The following is an 18,402-nucleotide window of genomic DNA, read 5'->3' as shown; positions in this document are numbered from 1 at the left end:
CTATTTTTTTTTACCCACCGTGAAACCACAAATGGATCAGCCAAAAGTCCACTTTTTCCATAAACTTCACTCCTACTGGCACAGACTCTTCTTTTTTCTGATCCTCGGTGCATACCTCGGTCTCTGATAACTTCACCACACCTACCACCTATTCTCCTTCTGTCCAAAACAGCGCCCCTCTCAAATCCTATTATACGTAGTTCATGTATCTGATGCTGTTTGGCCAGAAAAAGTATAACATGTCATACTCTTTTGGTCCAGACAGAATCAGATACATGGTTTACACATACTGGTACAAAGGGGCGCTGTTTCGCGACCAATAAAATATGTGTATGCGTCCAATAAATAATATGATTTGATTATTCTTTCTGTCGGCGCGCGTCTTGGTCAAATAAATGATAAATATTTCAATATTTGATTTGGACCGACAAGGAGGTACGCTAGGGCGGGCCAGGCCCCCTAAATCCATAACGCCGGCCCTGCACACACAAAAAAACATTGTTGACCATTTAAACTTGACATTATTATTATTTTTTTTTACAAATAAACAAATAAATTACATAATATCTTATATAAACGTTTTCATTATTATTTTATTACTAGTATAAAATGTATCGATAATTGTTCAAATGATCCATAATTTTCGCACTAATTATTTATTTACAAAGTATACAGGGTGGAACTTTCATTCTGAAAGATTTAAAAAAAAAACGTGACCCGGAAGTAATTAGTTATCCTGCCTGCTTTCAGAGCGGTGCCAGAATCACAGTAGAGGAAATAAAGCATTTCTAGCTAATTGAAATACACGTATCTGCTGTTGTTTCAGGTATGACAATACTCCGATATTTTTGTGTTTGACATTTGTCAAAAGAGTCGGGTTTTGCCCCTTAACTGAAAAAGTACAGCGGTCTTAACAATTTACCTGGCTAATGTAATATAGTCCAGCTGCTAGCCTAACGTTAGCTAGCTAAATACGACGCAAGCGACTGCTAGCTAGCTACTTGAGCGGAACCGGTGATTCACTGACAACTAGCTACATCATCATCATCTTGCTTATAGAATCGTTTCTGTAATTGATTCTAGGTATTTAAAGATGCGTAACAGTAGCTAGCTAATGTGCCCTCCCTTCAAATAAAACATCACGAAACACCCTTTATTCGTTTGTTGTGATAAAGCTTCATCAAGTCACCATCACTTGACAACTCGTTAATTAGCCAACCAGGCTATAGCTAGCTAGTCAGCAATCTAACTAGCTATGTTACTAACGAGCGCGTTTGATAGGTGTCAATGTTAGTTTACCGACACTTGAAGTTGACAGAACCTTTCCTATGCAAGATGATGGTAATAATGTTACATTACGCCAAATGAGTGTAAGATGGAAGACGTCCATCTGTTGACAGTCTGTCTATGCTGCCTTATTTCAGTCAAACCGTAAACATCCTCATTCATTCAGGACTCTACTGTGAAATGTTTTACAGGGTGCACATGTGAGCCTAATTTGGAAAAAATGATAGGAGCGCAAAGAAACATTTCAGCTATTAAAGGGACAATCCGTAGTAGAAACAATAACAAAGAAGATGCCCCGCCACGGTTTCCGTCAAAGTTTGAGAGATGCTGCTGGAGAAATGTAACCACACTCAAATTTATAGACAGAACTATGGATGCAAGGACTTACCACCCATGATAAACAAATTATTGTTTTAACTATGGTTTGAAGTTATACAGTGTTTGTTTACATGTACCTTGTTTACAAACAATGTGGAAAAACAAGCATATATTTTGGCTTCTAATGGGGCTCATGGGTCATTTGTTATACTTTTCAAGAATCAATGGGTTTATATAATACATTTATAAGTATAACAAAATTGATGTAGTATATGCAGATTGCACCTTTAATTATACCAATTGCCACAAAATACAGGGTTTAGGAGAACCAGAAGTTTTTTTTAAAGGTTGGGATATTAGCCTACATTGGGCCTGTATGATTCCTAGCTACTCTTGAAGCTCATTTGTAGCTCTCCAATTTTCCTTAATTTCTGTGCCTCCACATGTCTGCATACTACTGAGGCTGCGGGCAGCGGGACAGGGAAGAAATCATTACAACAATTATTACCTGGGTGATTTATTTTTTCTAGTTTTTCTTTTTCTATTGTTTCTACCAAATTCAAATTCCATGTAGCACAGCAAAATATTTAAGATCATATGCCTCCAAAATGGTAGCACTGTAGAGCCCTATCAGTAAGCTAATCAGTCAGTCTGTGATTCACAGTTTTCAATAGAAAGTGTTATTAAATCAATTAAAACATTGGGTTCTTGTTATTCCTCAGGTCTGAATGAAAATTCATACTGTATGGGTTTAGCCTAGGGGAGCCGCTCTGTTTGAGTTATCATTCCACTTCTTGCCACGGAGTATAATATAAGGAGTGGATAGTTAGAAAAATAGGTTCTGGATTTTAGAATCTGGGTTCCCCTGCATCCCCAGATTGCCCTCACAGACTGACACACGTTTAACACTTGACACAACTTCTGTAGATTTGTTTGAACTAATCTAGTCCAGTGCGTTACCTCAGTGTAGCTTTCTGTCCAGGCTGGTGCCAGCACCTGTGGATGGAGTCTATGCTCCAGTGAGATGACTGACCAGGGCAACAACAACCAACACATCTCCCGCAACCCATTCGCTGCCCTTTTCAGCTCCCTCGCCGACGCCAAGCAGTTTGCATCGGGCCAGAAACCACCTTCGCACCATGGCGAACCACCCTGTGAGTTAACCCTCCTAAGGAGGAGTTACAAAGCGTGCACGCTTTTGCTCCAGCCCAGCTCTAACACACGTGACCTGACTAATCGGCTGCATGACATGACCTTGATTATCTCAATCGGTGGTGTTTTAGTGCTGGGCTGGAATAAAGGCCTGCAAACCTTATAGCTCCCCAAGGTTGGCCACTCCAGCTCTAATAGTTCCACTGTGCTACTCATTTTTGTCTGTGTCTAACTTAAACATTACTGATATGATGCGGCTCGCTCACTGGCTTGATGCTCGACAATGACCTCATACGGTTTCATATATCTGCTGGCTTATGTCATGTGTTGCAGCGGAGGACTCTGAGGGGAGTCAGTCAGAGTCGGAGAACTCGGACAGCATCGAGGACAATGACGACTCGGTGGCCGAAATCAGCCGCTCCTTCCTGTCGCGGCAGGAACTGTGCGAGCAGCTCAACATCAACCACATGATCCAGAGGATCTTCCTCATCACCTTGGACAACAGTAAGTGCGGGAAGTTAGATTGGAGCGTATTAGGGATTTTACACTATTTCTACTTTGTTTAGGGCACTTTCCCCCCCCCCCCATTGGAGTAGCAGCGTGATGCCACTTGTCCCTTCTTCTAGTTTACTGAATCTTGTTGTCATGTAAACAACCCTTACTGTTTCCTGGCTGGCTTTATCTGATGTAGCGTAGTGATATGAAGTAGAGCAAATCAGTCTATTTCCCAGGCAACCATTTATGTGCCCATACACAAGCAACGGCCCGATTCATCACCCAGCAATATCCCCATTCTGACTGTCTCCTTTATTCCCTTGTGTTTTCTGTTGATTGATCTGAGGTGCTTGATTTGAAACATGGTTAATGTGTGATTACAGTTTTCTTAAACTCCTTTGTAAGGGAATTCAGTACAACCATCCTTCCTGGCAGTCTTTTCTTCATGACATCTCTCTGTGGCTGTACTAGATTAGATGGAGAGCATCAGCCAACTGACTGACTCAGAGGCTGTGTCATCAAGGGAGTCTACAGGTCCCCGATTACTGTCATCCTCCTCTGCTCATCATCCCTCACTGACTGGCATGAAAGTGCCCCGATGCTGGAGCCCCTTTCTGTCAATTTCTAGTCTAAATCTAATCGGCTCGTGCTCTTTGGTGCTGCTGGACCGCTGGCCTCTTAGTATTCCATTTCAGGGCCGTCCAGTAAAGAATAAATGACTCACCCCAACTTAATACTCATAAACTGGATACTGGAATGAGTCATGAATGACCGTTTCTGCTGTAAGTGAAAATTAAAATGGTCTTAAGTGTTTGGAGTCTGCTCTTCAACATGTCTGTTGTTTGACCTCAGGTGACCCCAGTCTGAGAGGAGGCAATGGGATTCCGCCACGCTGTGTGTTCCTGGAGGAGATGGCCGCAGAGATGGACGGGCAAGACTGGCTGGACATGGACAACATCGAGCAGGTACAATAGGATTGGACTTTGGGAATGGTGGTAGTGAACTGTTCGCTGGTCAGCTCAGTTGACCTCTATGCCATGACGATTTCCTCGCTGGCTTGTATTTTCAGGGGACTAGGTCTATTATATATACACAGTTCATCGTCTACTCTAAGAAGATGGTATAGTGAAAAATACATAGCGTACAATGTTCATAGGAACGTTATGATCCACAGGGAGCAGAGATCAGTAAATAAGTACATAATGTTCATAGCACAGAATGTTGGCTAAGTTTGACTATTTTTTTTATTTTTTTATCCTGTATTAGGCACTCTTCAACAGATTACTGATGCTGGAGCCAGGGAACCACCTCATCTACATGACCTCGTGTAATGCTGTGAATCTCTCTGCTGACCGAGACGCTGGGGACAAGTGCGCCATACCCTTCCTCTACGCCTGCTACCAGAGAGCCAAGGAAGAGGTGGGGTCACAAACACAGCACTCACTCTCATTCCCAATTTCTTCCTCCACGAATTGCCAGCCAGAATTCAGTCAGGAAAAGTGTGCTGTAACAGGCATACACAGTGTACAAAACATTAGGAACACCTGATCTTTCCATGACAGACTTGCCAGGGGAATCCAGGTGAAAGAAGGTATGATCTCTTATTGATGTCACTTGTCAAATCCACTTCAGTCAGTGTAGATGGGGCCTCCCGGGTGGCGCGGTGGTCTAAGGGATCATCATCAGTGGTCTAAGGGATCATAGCTTTCACCTGGATTCCCCTGGCAAGTCCGTCATGGAAAGAGCACTGTGTATGCTGTGCCACCAGAGATTCTGGGTTCAAGCCCAGGCTCTGTCGTAGCCAGCTGTACGGTGTTTCCTCCGACACATTGGTGCGGCTGGCTTCCGGGTTGGATGTGCATTGTGTCAAGAAGCAGTGCGGTTGGGTTGTGTTTCGGAGGATGCATGGCTCTCGACCTTCGCCTCTCCTGAGTCCGTATGGGAGTTGCAGTGATGAGACAAGACTGTAACTACTACAAATTGGATACCACGAAATTGGGGAGAAAAAAAGGGTAAAATAAAAAAATCTGTGTAGATGAAGTGGAGAAGACAGGTTAAAGAAGGATTTTTAACCCTTGATACAATTGAGACATGGACATGTGGCATTCAGAGGGTGAATGGGCAAGACAAAAGATTTAAGTGCTTTTGAATGGGATATGGTAGTAAGTGCCCTTAATGTTTTCTTCACTCAGTGCCTAAACCATGGTGTATAGGACAATGTAAAATGAAAATATCAGAGCCTGCACAGTTCAGTTTGCCACAATAGTGTGAAAATGTAAATCGTTTTACTGAACATAATGAATGACCTGTCTTAAGGATAAATCTGCTGTTTATTTCTAGATAATTTCAGTCTGCATATAGGCAAAATAAAGCATGTTTAGTTTGTGCTCCATCGCTGACAATGATGTGACAAATTCCTAACCTCCCTGCTCCCTCCTGACATTACACACCCCCAGGTCACCAAAGTACCGGAGAAGCTGCTGTCGTATGCGGTGCGCTGTAAGAACCTGACGGTGTCCAACACGCGCACAGTCCTGCTCACCCCCGAGATCTACATCAGCCAGAACGTGTATGAGCAGCTACTGGATTTGCTGCTTGAGGGAGTCGGCGGAGCCCGTGAGTCCATTCAATTATTAAAGCAGCCCGACTGTCTGAGGATCCCTCTTCTGTTCTATCTCAGTAGCCAAAGAAAATGGTGTTGTCTGCTGCTCAGGTATCGACTGTTAAGGCCTCCCAAGACAGGATGTGCTGTAACTTAGGCTAGTTTGCCCCTGCTGATGAAATAACTGTTTTTTACTGCTTTGAACTTGTCGATCTGCGTTTATGAGAGTACAATATCTTCACTTTGCTATGTGTTGTTGTTGTGTGGTTTGTGTCCAGAAAATGGTGGGAAAGAGGCCTGTACAATTCAGAGAATATACTTTACTGATCTGTTAAGTTATTTTTCCTAATATACAGTACCAGTCAAAAGTTCGGACAGCTACTCATTCCAGGGATTTTCTTTATTTTTTACTATTTTCTACATTGTAGAATAATAGTGAAGACATCAAAACTATGAAATAACACACATGGAATCATTGTAGAAACCAAAAAAGTTTGAGATTCTTCAAACTAGCCACCCTTTGCCTTGATGACAGCTTTGCACACACTTGGCATTCTCTCAACCAGCTGAGGTGGTCACCTGGAATGTATTTCAATTAACTGGTGAGCCTTCTTTAAAGTTTACTTGTGGCATTTCTTTCTTTAATGTGTTTGAGCCAATCTGTTGTGTTGTGACAAGGTAGGGGTATACAGAAGATAGCCCTATATTATGGCAAGAACAGCTGAAACAAGCAAAAACAAAACAACAGTCCATCATTACTTTAAGACATGAAGGTCAGTAAATATGGAACATTTCAAGAACTTTGAAAGTTTATTCAAGCGTAGTTGCAAAAACCCTCAAATGCCATGATGAAACTGGCTCTCATGTGGACCGCCACAGGAATGGAAGTCCCAGAGTTATCTCTGTTGTAGAGGATAAGTTCATTAGTTACCAGCCTCAGAAATTGCAGCCTAAATAAATGCTTAACAGAGGAGACTGTGTGAATCAGGCCTTCATTGTCGAATTGCTGCAACAAAACCATTACTAAAGGACACCAATAATAATAAGAAGAGACTTGCTTGGGCCAAGAAACATGAACAATGGACATTCGACCAGTGGAAATCTGAGTCCAAATTTGAGATTTTTGGTTCCAACTGCCGTATCTTTGTGAGACGCAGAGTAAGTGAACGGATGATATCTGCATGTGTGATTCCCACTGTGAGGCATGGATGAGGAGGTGTGATGGTGTGGCGGTGCTTTGCTGGTGACACTCTGTGATTTTTATTTTATTCAAGGCACACTTAACCAGCATGGCTACTATAGCATTCTGCAGCGATAAGCCATCCCGTCTGGTTTGCGCTTAGTGGGAATATAATTTGTCTTTCAACAGGACTATGGCCCAACACACCTCAGGCTGTGTAAGGGCTATTTGACCAAGAGGGAGGATGATGGAGTGCTGCGTCAGATGACCTGGCCTTCACAATCACCCGGCCTCAACCCAATTGAGATGGTTTGGGATGAGTTGGACCGCAGAATGAAGGAAAAGCAGTCAACAAGTGCTCAGCATATGTGGGAACTCCTTCAAGAGTTGGAAAAGCATTCCAGGTGAAACTGGTTGAGAGAATGCCAAGAGTGTGCAAAGCTGTAATCAAGGCAAAGGGTGGCTACTTTGAAGAATCTCAAATTTAAAATAGATTTAGATTTGTTTAACTTTTTTTGTGGTTACTACATGATTCCATATGTGTTATTTCATAGTTTCGATGTCTTCACTATTATTCTACAATGTAGAAAATAGTAAAAAATAAAGAAAAACCCTATAATGAGTAGGTCTGTCCAAACATTTGACTGGTACTGTATACCTAAACCCTTTTATGAGCCAGGAAAATCCCTGTACATGTATGGTTCTGTAAAGTACAGTATATTCTCTGCATTAAACAGGCCTATTATACAGGGTTTTTACTTTTCTATACCTATGCCCCTTTTGAGCCAAGAAGTACTCTGACATTAAGTGTGGTTTCTGTTGTGCGTTGCAGAGCTGGAGGAGGTGGTGGAGTTCGTGGAGGAGGTGATCGCTGGCCTGCTGGCTGACCAGGAGGTGCGCACCTTCAGCGAGGTGATCGGGCCTGTGCTCGATATCTTCCAAGGCCGTGTGAAAGACTTGGATCTCTGCCAGCTGCTACTCTTCTCCTACCTAGACCTGCTCCTCTACTTCAGCCGGCAAAAAGATATCGCTACGGTCAGGGGCCGTAATGCATTGTCATCACTCCTCTGGACTGTTTTCTACAACCCTGATTATATTCTATGCTGTTCTATTTATAACAAGATTATTATTATTTTAACAACTGCATTCATATGTCTACAATTGACAGCCCTGATCTCAAAAGTAGTTTACTCTTTGCTAATATAATATAATTCAAATTGTCTTCCTCCAGGTATTGGTGGAGCACATCCAACCCAAAGATCCCAACAATGGGCTTCAGTATCAGAAGACCCTCCTTGGCACTGTGTTGAGTATCTCTTGCCTGCTGAAGACCCCGGGGGTGGTGGAGGGTCACGGCTTCTTCCTCAACCCGTCACGCTCCAGTCCACAGGAAATGAAGGTCCAGGAATCCAACATACACCAGGTAAGGGCTCTAGAAATAGAGGCTTTGGTCAAAAGTATTGCCCTATATAGAGAATAGGGTACTATTTGGGATGGACCCCTAACCTTATCATCTTCTGTGTCTCCAAAACTCCACTTAGGCCTACATCCAGCGTACTGCCAAGAGTCAGACAGATTCTAAGGGTCAGACACTAGCTTAGTCTAAGCTTATGTTTGAGTCACTCTCACTCAGATATCATGTGTACATGACATAAGTCCTGGCAAAATGTGTAGAATTGCAGGAAATTAGCTTCAAACTGAAAAAATAAATACAAAATCACCTCATAGCAAAATGTGCAGATTTTGAGGATATTACCTTTGAAACTGCAATATTTTCTCTCCACCCCATGGCAAAATGAGTAGAATTACATGAAATTACTTTTAAAACTGCAAAATGTTATCTGAAAGTTTTACTTTAACAATGCATAAACAATTATCCACTGCCAAGAGGGCGGGCACTAAAATGTTTTGTTTCTCCCCGAAAGGCTAGAGGCGCTTCTGCCTGATGAGCTTCCCCGAAATTTACTGGAACTTCCCAACAACTTTCCAATATTTAAATATTTTTTGGCTACCCAACCAAATTAACATAGAAATGTAAGTTATAGATCTCATTGAAAGCAAGTCTAAGAAGCGGTATATATGTTCTATGTGCACTATTTTTATGCTTCCCGGTCTTAAATTTCATTTTTGCATCTTTTAATTTCGGTTTTGTGCACAAATTGAAAATTCAATATTTTGGATTATGCAAAATGTATTTCATATCATTCATAGCGTTTTCATAGCAATTTTAGCAACCAGTAAATGGCGTAGCGATTTCTGCGTAGTGCATATTTAAGTCATTTGAAACATATTCAAGTTATTAGCATTATGAACATATAAACTTGGTTGCAGTTTCTGTGCCACCACGCTTCAATAATTGTTTATGCATCTTTAATACTGGTAATCAGAATGTGTTGTTTGGTGTCAAGTTATATGGCTACAATTTGAGTAATTTTTTAAGTGTGATTTTATGATTGCTTACTACAACACAAGTCAATTGTTTGCTTCAAGCTATCTCTAGTAGAACCCATGTCCTCAACACCCAGACTAGCTGCAGGGTGCTAGAATGGAGACCATAAAACACAGCATTTGCAAGACAGAAATATCTTACTGTTCGTTAAGTAAATAATTGTTACATAGCCAACAAATAAGGTGAATACATAATTTTTCCCTCACAGTAATTTTTAAGTTTGATTGTATGATTGCTTACTACGAAGATGGTGTTTAAAGACCCCCAAAAAACTATTGTTTACCTTTTTTATATTTCTAAATCATGTCTATTTCTTCGGCCTGCGGCCCACTACTCAGATACTTAGATACTTCCACCAAGCCCAAAAGTTTGAGCACCCCTGTTTTAAACAGCATTTTGATCAGTTTCAGACAAAAACAGGGTATCATAGTATTCAGGGGTATTTAAAAAATAAAATAATAATAATAATAAAAAAATCTGAATTGAACAAGAAATGGCATGCTGAAATGATCCATGGACAACATAATATGGGGCTTTGTCCGGAGAGTTCACCACAAGATCTTATAAACACACCAGTAGAACAACAAGTGTAGGTTACAGCGTTTTAAGTGATTACCTCCCGTCCAGAGTATGTGAGTGGAGAGGTTCCAACCAACTCAATGCACCAATTACACAGCTCTACCCGGGGAAGTCCCATTTAGTTTTCTAATAGTTCTATTTTCATGATTTAGCTTATTCATCATTAAGTTTGTGTCGTTCATGTGACCGACCAATACCTCACAAGGTTTCTTCTCTCTAAGCTGAGACCTTGAAACTGAGACATCCCTTTCTCACACCAAGATTCTGGGTGTACTGCCAAATTTCAGATACTGATAGTGAAGATTTGTTCAATCAGTCACTTGCATGAACACAGAAATTGGTTATTAGAAAAGCACCAACATAAACATGTCCATCACATTCCATCCTCTTGTCACTTGTGTGATAAGTCATTCCATTTTAAGGTAAGCATTAGATTTTAGCTTCTATATCATATTTCTATTAAAGTAAGGGAAATCAACACATAAAACCAGACACTTCATTTCAAACGCTTCATCCTGGGTTATACAGTCATTCTGGGTTATACTTGTAAAACCATTGCTGTAGAATGTTTTTACTTAAGACCTTCGCTTCATACAGTTACACAAATGCTTCATTACACAATTTAATTGATTGATTTCTGGCAATGACATTTCAGCTGGAGCTTTTGTTGCGTGTGGCATGTTAATTACAGATCTGTATCTCAATGCATTTCTAGTATAAAGTACTATACATTTCGCAGTGTGCAGACCTCCACAGTCAGTCTGATACCCCAAATAAACAATTTTGGAAGAGCCTAAATTCCTCGAGAGAAGACAGACCAGAACAACAGTTTAGTTTAGGGCATTTCTGATTCAGGAAATCTATACAAATTATTTACTGTATGACTGTCAAATTATTCACTGATTTCTAAGACAAATGCCAAAGAGAATACCAACGCCCAGTTGAAACCATTTTTTATACACCCCTATCATCTTGGCGATCTCACCGCAGAGTTACAGGGTCAGGGAGTCAGAGGGCGTATCCTTAGGGAGAAATCCCGCCCATCCATCAGACCCAGTCTGGTGAGATTTGTTATTGAAGCAAGACAAAAACAAAGGAAACAACAAAACAGCAATACATTTCTTCATATAAAACTAGAGGTGGGGAAAACTTCAATCCATTTGAAGTAACTGTCACCATTACCAACATTATATTTTTCCTTTTATAGGCTGGCATGTGAACAAAATCAATTTGCATATTTACCAAAGGGCCCCGGGGGACTGGTAATTCCCCCTTTCAAACACATGACTAACCGTGATTCATGCATCACAAAAAAAAGCACTGCCTGTTAATTCAAAATAACAAATCAAATTAGAATTACAACCCGTGATGACTGCATCTTAACTTAATTGTATCCCATAAGGTAATGGTAAAATAGACTAGAGACAGGTGTCCCTCATTCAGGGGCAGCTCTCTCTCTGTCTCTTGTTCCGAATCACACATATGACTGTTAATAAATTATATCCTTCTTCCTAATTATCTAGTGTTTACATAGCCAATTTAAATCTCACCCAATGTCTCAAGTCTTTCTAGTGAGGGTGATCAGGCCTCACCAGAAAGTCAGATCAGAGGTCAGGCAGCCCTATTGAGTGTTTGTTTCCCTGTAAATCAGACATTATTTAAAGATATTTCAAACATTTTGTGTATCAGGTTTACATTGGGGTTTTCAGTGCATTTGTTATCAATATCATTTATATGTGTGCAACCAAAACTCTGACATTAGAAGCTTCAGAAATGTTCATTTGTGTACCCTTTAAGTTGCATCCTTTCTAACCCGTGAAAAATCCACGAAAACAGAAATAAAAAGACCCCACACAATAAATCAAACAAGCGTATTAACCACTAACAAATATTCATTAACAGGTGGGTTGTGTGTGGGTGCTGGCGTATGTGTGGTAAAAATTGTAGGGTAAAAACAAACAAAATGGCTAGACCTTACCCATCAAGCTGAATAGGTACCTTCTAAAGTAAGCAATCCCAGAACCCCTCTCTTGTAATCAATGTTATTTTGACCTGGTGCATTGACATACAGTTCTGTACGAACTGTCCCTGGGACATAAACTAGTCAAAAGATGAAACCTGTTGTTTAACAAATCTGCTAGTACCTTCAAAAAGTTGGTGCTGGCTTATGAGCTCAATATTCGGTACTAAAAACATTTACCTAGATTTACTTCATTCTGAACACAGTTCCACGTAATGGAAACAGATATTTGTTTTAGAGGACATTACCTTATTTTTTAAAACACTGGTGCTACCCAAACTATAGAATTTAGAAATGGTCAAAAAAGTGTCTTATTCAATTATTCATACCTCTGTCCCAAATGTCCACACTGTGTCTCTTACAGCCTGTTTGAGTTCAGTGTGTACTGGCGGCTATCTATTGTTCCACAGGGTGCTTATCTCTAACCCAAACACCAGATAGCGGCCTCTAATTTAATATCAGTCCCAATGCTCAATCCCTTTGTTTGTCATGTGACCTTGTATTGAAACATTTACTTCAAATTACTAAGATATTGCATTATCAGAGTGCTATCTGAAAGCCAATTACCATTCACTTTGTTACTTTCACTAGTCTCCATATCTATTTCCTTCAAATAGGACTCCCTTCTTCCCAATTGGAAGACCTCAATATATTACTACTAATACACATGGATCACTCTCAAACCAAGTTCTGCTTTTCCCCCCATTGCAAGGTTTTAAACAAAACAAAACAAAAACATATCTTTCTTCATATTGGAAGGCATTGTTTTAATTTGTCTACCCTAACGATGTTACTCTATTTTTATTACCAATCTCTGTTGGATATTCACTTTCTACTTCATACTTATTAAATGTCTTATTTTAAGATTCATACAGTTGAAGTCGGAAGTTTACATACACCTTTGCCAAAAACATTTAAACTCAGTTTTTCACAATTTCTCACATTTAATCCGAGTAAAAAGTCTCTTGTCTTTGGTCAGTTCGGATCACCACTTTATTTTAAGAATGTGGAATGTCAGAATAATAGTAGAGAATTATTTATATCATCTTCTATTTATTTCATCACATTCCCAGTGGGTCAGAGGTTTACATACACTCAATTAGTATTTGGTAGCATTGCTTTTAAATGATTTAACTTGGGTCAAACGTTTTGGGGTAGCCTTCCACAAGCTTCCCACATTAAGTTGGGTGGCCCATTCCCCCTGACAGAGCTGGTGTAACTGAGTCAGGTTTGTAGGCCTCCTTGCTCGCACACGCTTTTTCAGTTCTGCCCACAAATGTTCTCTAGGATTGAGATCAGGGCTTTGTGATGGCCACTCCAATACCTTGACTTTGTTGTCCTTAAGCCATTTTGCCACAACTTTGGAAGTATGCTTGGGGTCATTATCCATTTGGAAGAACCATTTGCGACCAAGCTTTAACTTCCTGACTTGATGTCTTGAGATGTTGCTTCAATAGATCCACATAATTTTCCATCCTCATGGTGCCATCTATTTTGTGAAGTGCACCAGTCCCTCCTGCAGCAAAGCTCCCTCACAACATGACGCTGCCACCCCAGTGCTTCACGGTTGGGATGGTGTTCTTCTGCTTGCAAGCCCCTTTTTCCTCCAAACATAACGATGGTCATTATGGCCAAACAGTTCTATTTTTGTTTCATCAGACTAGAGGACATTTCTCCAAAAAGTACGATCTTTGTCCCCATATGCAGTTGCAAACCGTAGTCTGGCTTTTTTATGGCGGTTTTTGGAGCAGTGGCTTCTTCCTTGCTGAGCGGCCTTTCAGTTTTTTTTTTCACCTTTATTTAGGTTATGTCATTATAGGACTTGTTTTACTGTTGATATAGATACTTTTGTACCTGTTTCCTCCGGCATCTTCACAAGGTCTTTTGTTGTTGTTCTGAGATTGATTTGCACTTTTCGCATCAAAGTACGTTCATCTCTAGGAGACAGAACGCGTCTCCTTCCTGAGGGGTATGACGGCTGCGTGGTCCCATGGTGTTTATACTTATGTACTATTGTTTGTACAGATGTACGTGGTTCCTTTAGGCATTTGGAAATTGCTCCCAAGGATGAACCAGACTTGTGGAGGTCTACAATTTTTTTTTCTGAGGTCTTGGCTGATTTATTTTAATTTCCCTATGATGTCAAGAAAAGAGATACTAAGTTTGAAGCTAGGTGTTGAAATACATCCACAGGTACACCTCCAATTGACTCAAATGATGTCAATTAGCCTATCAGAAGTGTAGTATGATCTAAAATAAAGACGTGCGACCACGAGGTTCTAGCTCCAGCCTGTTTATTAACCTAACCCTTGCATGTCCTACATAGGTACGGATGCCCCCAAGGGACATCCTACTACATCTTCCCCTCTCCCATGAACAACAACTCAACATGCATAACCACTGAAGCATAACTGAAATGCAATTTGGAAACCATTTTTATTATCTAAAATGCGACTTCCCATCCTGAAACAGTATGAAAGCATTAAATCACACAGTATGAACATTAATTTAGGTACAGTCTCTTTTTGCTGGGTATGTTCCCCAGCAGTATGTTTTCTCTTCACGTAACATAGTCTTTCAGCCACTCTGGTGACTTCACATCCCTTTTTGGGCGCGCTTGTGACTCTGTGAGCATTATCTCTCATTCACCCTCTTTTTGTGCATTTTCTGTGGCCTCTGTCTATTTGGCTGGTCAATCTGGAAGAACTCTGAGGTGTGTTTTGTTCCTTTGTACCTCTTCTGAGCCTGTGTCCACCACATAGGAGCGTGGGGCAACCGCTTTCCTCAGCACTATTGCTGGTGTCTTTGAGTTTGTAATCCACACGTTGACCTTCTGCCAGCTCTGGCCTCTCCTTAGCACGGTGTCTCCGATTAAAGTCTCCAGTTTGCGTTTGTTTCAGCCGTTTGTCCCTCTCAGCGAAGGCCTTTCTGTTATGCCATCAGGGTTTAAGCTGAGCCGGCGAGACAGGCAATGGGGAACGCAGCCTCCTACCCATCAGGAGCTCGGCAGGCGACGGCCCATGATGCAGTGGTGTAACTCTGTAAGCTAACAGAGCCCTGCATGGATCCTTGTTCTTTTTCAGCAGTCCCTTGACTGTTTTCACAGCTCTCTGCCTCACCATTACTCTGTGCATAGTAGGGGCTACTGGTCACATGTATGAAGTCATATTCTGCGGCAAAAGCAGAAAAGGAGCTCGCAGAGAACTGGGGAGCGTTATCTGTAACCAGGACCTCAGCGACCCCTTGCCTGGAAAAAGTAGACTTTAATCCATTGATAACACCAGCTGATGTGGTTATGGGTGTCTTTGCTATTTCAATGTATCTTGAGTAGTAATCCACCACTAGCAGATAAGTGTCATTTTTCCAATAGAACATATCCGCCCCTACCTTTTGCCATGGCCGTTTTGGCAGCTCCGTTGCCATCATTGGCTCCGGATGACAAGGTTGACATTTTGTACAGACCTCACACTGGGCCACTAGCTTGGCAATCTGAGTACTCAGAACATGCCACCACACTGACTGTTGAGCCCTCAGTCTGCATTTGGTTATCCCCATGTGTCCATCATGCACTCTGTCTAGCATTTCTGGTTGTAGAGTCTCTGGGATAACTATCCGTTGTCCTTTCATGAGAAGGTCTCCATTACAGTGGAAGTCACTTTGGTGCACCCAATAGGGCTTCAGCAGCTGAGGCAGTTCCTCCATCCCTTTTTGCACTGCTGCACTATCTATTGGCAGATGGGGTCTCGTTGTTGCTCCTCTGCAATCTGCTGCAGTTTGGTCTGAGATGCAGGTAGACCGTCCCTTATTGTATTAATGGACAACTGTACCTCACCCTCTAGACATTGCTCCTCCTCTGATAATGGACGTTTAATTGGGGCCCTGGAGAGTGCATCTGCTGTGATCAGTGCCTTCCCTGGCACATACACCATCTTGTAGGTGAACCTCAGTAATCTGAGGCGGAAGCGCAGAACTCTGGGAGGCAAGTCGTCCAGTGCTTTTGTCCCTAACAGAGCCAACAGTAGTTTGTGGTCAGTCTCTGCTGTAAACTGCAGGCCAATAAGGTATTGGCTGAGCCTTTCACATGCCCATGTGATAGCCAACGCCTCCTTCTCCACTTGACCATATCTTTGCTCTGTATCGGATAAGCTTCGGGAGATGTATGCTATTGGACGCCACTCCATGTTGTCTTGCATCTGTGTGAGGACCGCCCCTAGCCCAAAGGATGATGCATCTGCTGATACTTTTGTCTTAGCGTGGGGACGGTACTGGGCCAGCACTCTCTCTGAGGCCAGATCTCCTTTGATTTTGTCAAACGCTACCTGTTGCATGTGACCCCATGACCAGTCATTCTCTTTGGCTAGTAAGTCTCTCAGAGGTTTGGTTGTATCTGAGAACTGTGGGAGGAACTTACCCACATATGTGGCCATGCCTAAGAAGGTCCTGACTTCAGCCACATTCTGGGGTCTGAGCATATCTGTGATGGCGCTGATCTTCTCTGGGTCCGGTTCTATTCCAGCTGCACTGATTTTGTGTCCCAAGAACAAGACCTCTGATTGTGCAAAAGTGCATTTTTCATTGAGTGTTAGGCCAGTCTTCTGAAGTCGGGTCAGAACTGCTGTAAGCCTTTACATCATGTTCTGCTCTGTCCCTCCCGCACACGAGCACATCGTCCGCGTGGACTATGACCCCACTCAGCCCATCCAGCAGCTGGGACATGCGTCTTTGGAAATGCTCAGGACCGGAAGCGATTCCAAATGGCAAAACATTAAAACAGTAACGGCCAAACGGTGTTATAAACGTTGTGAGTGCCCTACTCTCTGATGACAGCGGTATCTGCCAGAAACCTGAGCGGGCATCCAGCTTTGTGAAGACTTGTGAGCCATCCAACTGAGCCAGTGACTGCTCCACTGATGGTAAGATGTGTCTCTCTCTGCAGAGTGCCTCATTCAATTTAGTCATGTCCACACAGATCCTTATTTCCCCATTGGCTTTTGGGACCACCACCATCCCTGCACACCAGTCTGTGGGACTCTCTATTTTAGACACCGCCCCAATTTCTTCCATCCTCCCCAACTCTTCCTTTACTCTGGCCAATAAAGGGATAGGCACCCGGCGGGGGGTGGTAAGGGCATAGGGGACAGCATCCTCTTTCAGGCGGATTTTGTAGTCACCTTCTATCCTTCCTAGACCAGAAAACACCTTTGGGAATTTCTTTTTGAAAACCTCACCTGGGTCCTCCAGTTCGCTCACTCTCTCAATGAGATGCAATGCTTCAATTGCTGGCAGCCCCAGCAACGGTCTGGCTAGAGAGTCAATGACGAAGACAGGCTGGATGGCACTTTTGTCTTTACTCTCCAGTTTGATCACCAAGTGCCCTACCACTGGTAACATGTTGTTACTGGGCCCGTACAGTTTTTTGTTTGTAGAGAGCAAATGGCCATCTCTGCTATAGCTCTATACAGCCTAGTTGGGATAGCTGTCACTGCTGCCCCAGTGTCTAGTTTAAATGACACAACCTCCCCATTGAGTTTAATGTCTGAATGCCAGTCAGTATTGTTTCCCTTTACTTCTCCCAGCAAGATGCTGTCCTGCTGTACCTCCTCTGAAACCTCATGCATTTGCTTTAATCGACAGACAGCTGAAAAGTGTCCTCTCCTGTGACATTTCCTGCATTCAGCATCCTTTGCTGGGCAATCTTTCCATCTGTGGAAAGGGGATTTCCCACATTTGCGACAAACATTTGAACTAGCTACTGGTGCTGTCTGTGATTGTTTTCTCCACGTCTGTCTCTGTTCTGTGTTCCCCTCTGTCTTTTTAGCTCTGTATGAAAATGCATGTATTTCCTCACTCTCTTCGTTCTGCAAGGAGCTGCTGTCGCGCAGTATCGTCTGCTGTCTTTTTACTGTCTCACTCTGCCTAACCTGGTTTACAGCTTTGGACAAGGTAAGCTGGGAATCCAACTGTAACTTTTCAGAAAGTGATATATTCCTTATTCCGACTACAATCAGATCACGGATCAGCTCTTCCCTGAGCGCGCCAAACTGACAATGTTCTGCTAGTTTGTGAACAGCTGTGATAAAACTGTTGGTGGTTTCACCCTGCTCCTGTTTGCGCATATTAAACCTAGCTCTCTCAAAAATAATGTTGTGTCTCCCTACAAAATGCGTTTCAAAACAGTCTTTAACGGCACTGTAGTTAAGTTTCTCTTCCTCGGTCAACGTTGAAGCATTTAATATATCCTCGGCTTCATCACCCATAGAGTAGATCAGTGTATTAACTTGAAATGCCTCATTTTTCACGTTTAAGCCTGATGCTACCCT

At 42.2% G+C, this 18,402-nt stretch overlaps 1 protein-coding gene across 3 annotated transcripts in view; it reads left to right on the top strand.

The window, feature by feature from the left end:
- The first annotated feature begins 716 nt into the window (after positions 1–716).
- LOC135546070 (ubiquitin conjugation factor E4 A-like) overlaps positions 717–18,402 on the top strand; it is a 28,201-nt gene continuing 10,515 nt past the window's right edge. The window contains exons 1-8 of one of the 3 annotated variants that reach the window (XM_064974195.1): positions 717–826; positions 2,588–2,759; positions 3,091–3,261; positions 4,105–4,217; positions 4,519–4,671; positions 5,709–5,868; positions 7,867–8,069; positions 8,266–8,457. In XM_064974195.1, coding sequence (XP_064830267.1) covers positions 2,630–2,759; positions 3,091–3,261; positions 4,105–4,217; positions 4,519–4,671; positions 5,709–5,868; positions 7,867–8,069; positions 8,266–8,457 — 1,122 coding nt within the window. In that variant the 5' untranslated portion in view covers positions 717–826; positions 2,588–2,629. Of the gene's footprint in view, positions 827–2,570; positions 2,760–3,090; positions 3,262–4,104; positions 4,218–4,518; positions 4,672–5,708; positions 5,869–7,866; positions 8,070–8,265; positions 8,458–18,402 lie in introns of all 3 variants that reach the window. The other 2 variants (XM_064974196.1, XM_064974198.1) reach the window with 2 other exon arrangements.

Source organism: Oncorhynchus masou, chromosome 9 (assembly GCF_036934945.1).
Source record: "Oncorhynchus masou masou isolate Uvic2021 chromosome 9, UVic_Omas_1.1, whole genome shotgun sequence".
In the NCBI taxonomy this organism is placed as follows: domain Eukaryota; kingdom Metazoa; phylum Chordata; class Actinopteri; order Salmoniformes; family Salmonidae; genus Oncorhynchus; species Oncorhynchus masou.
The sequence above is the reverse complement of the archived record's forward strand: the minus strand, read 5'-3'. Positions and strand labels throughout refer to the sequence as shown.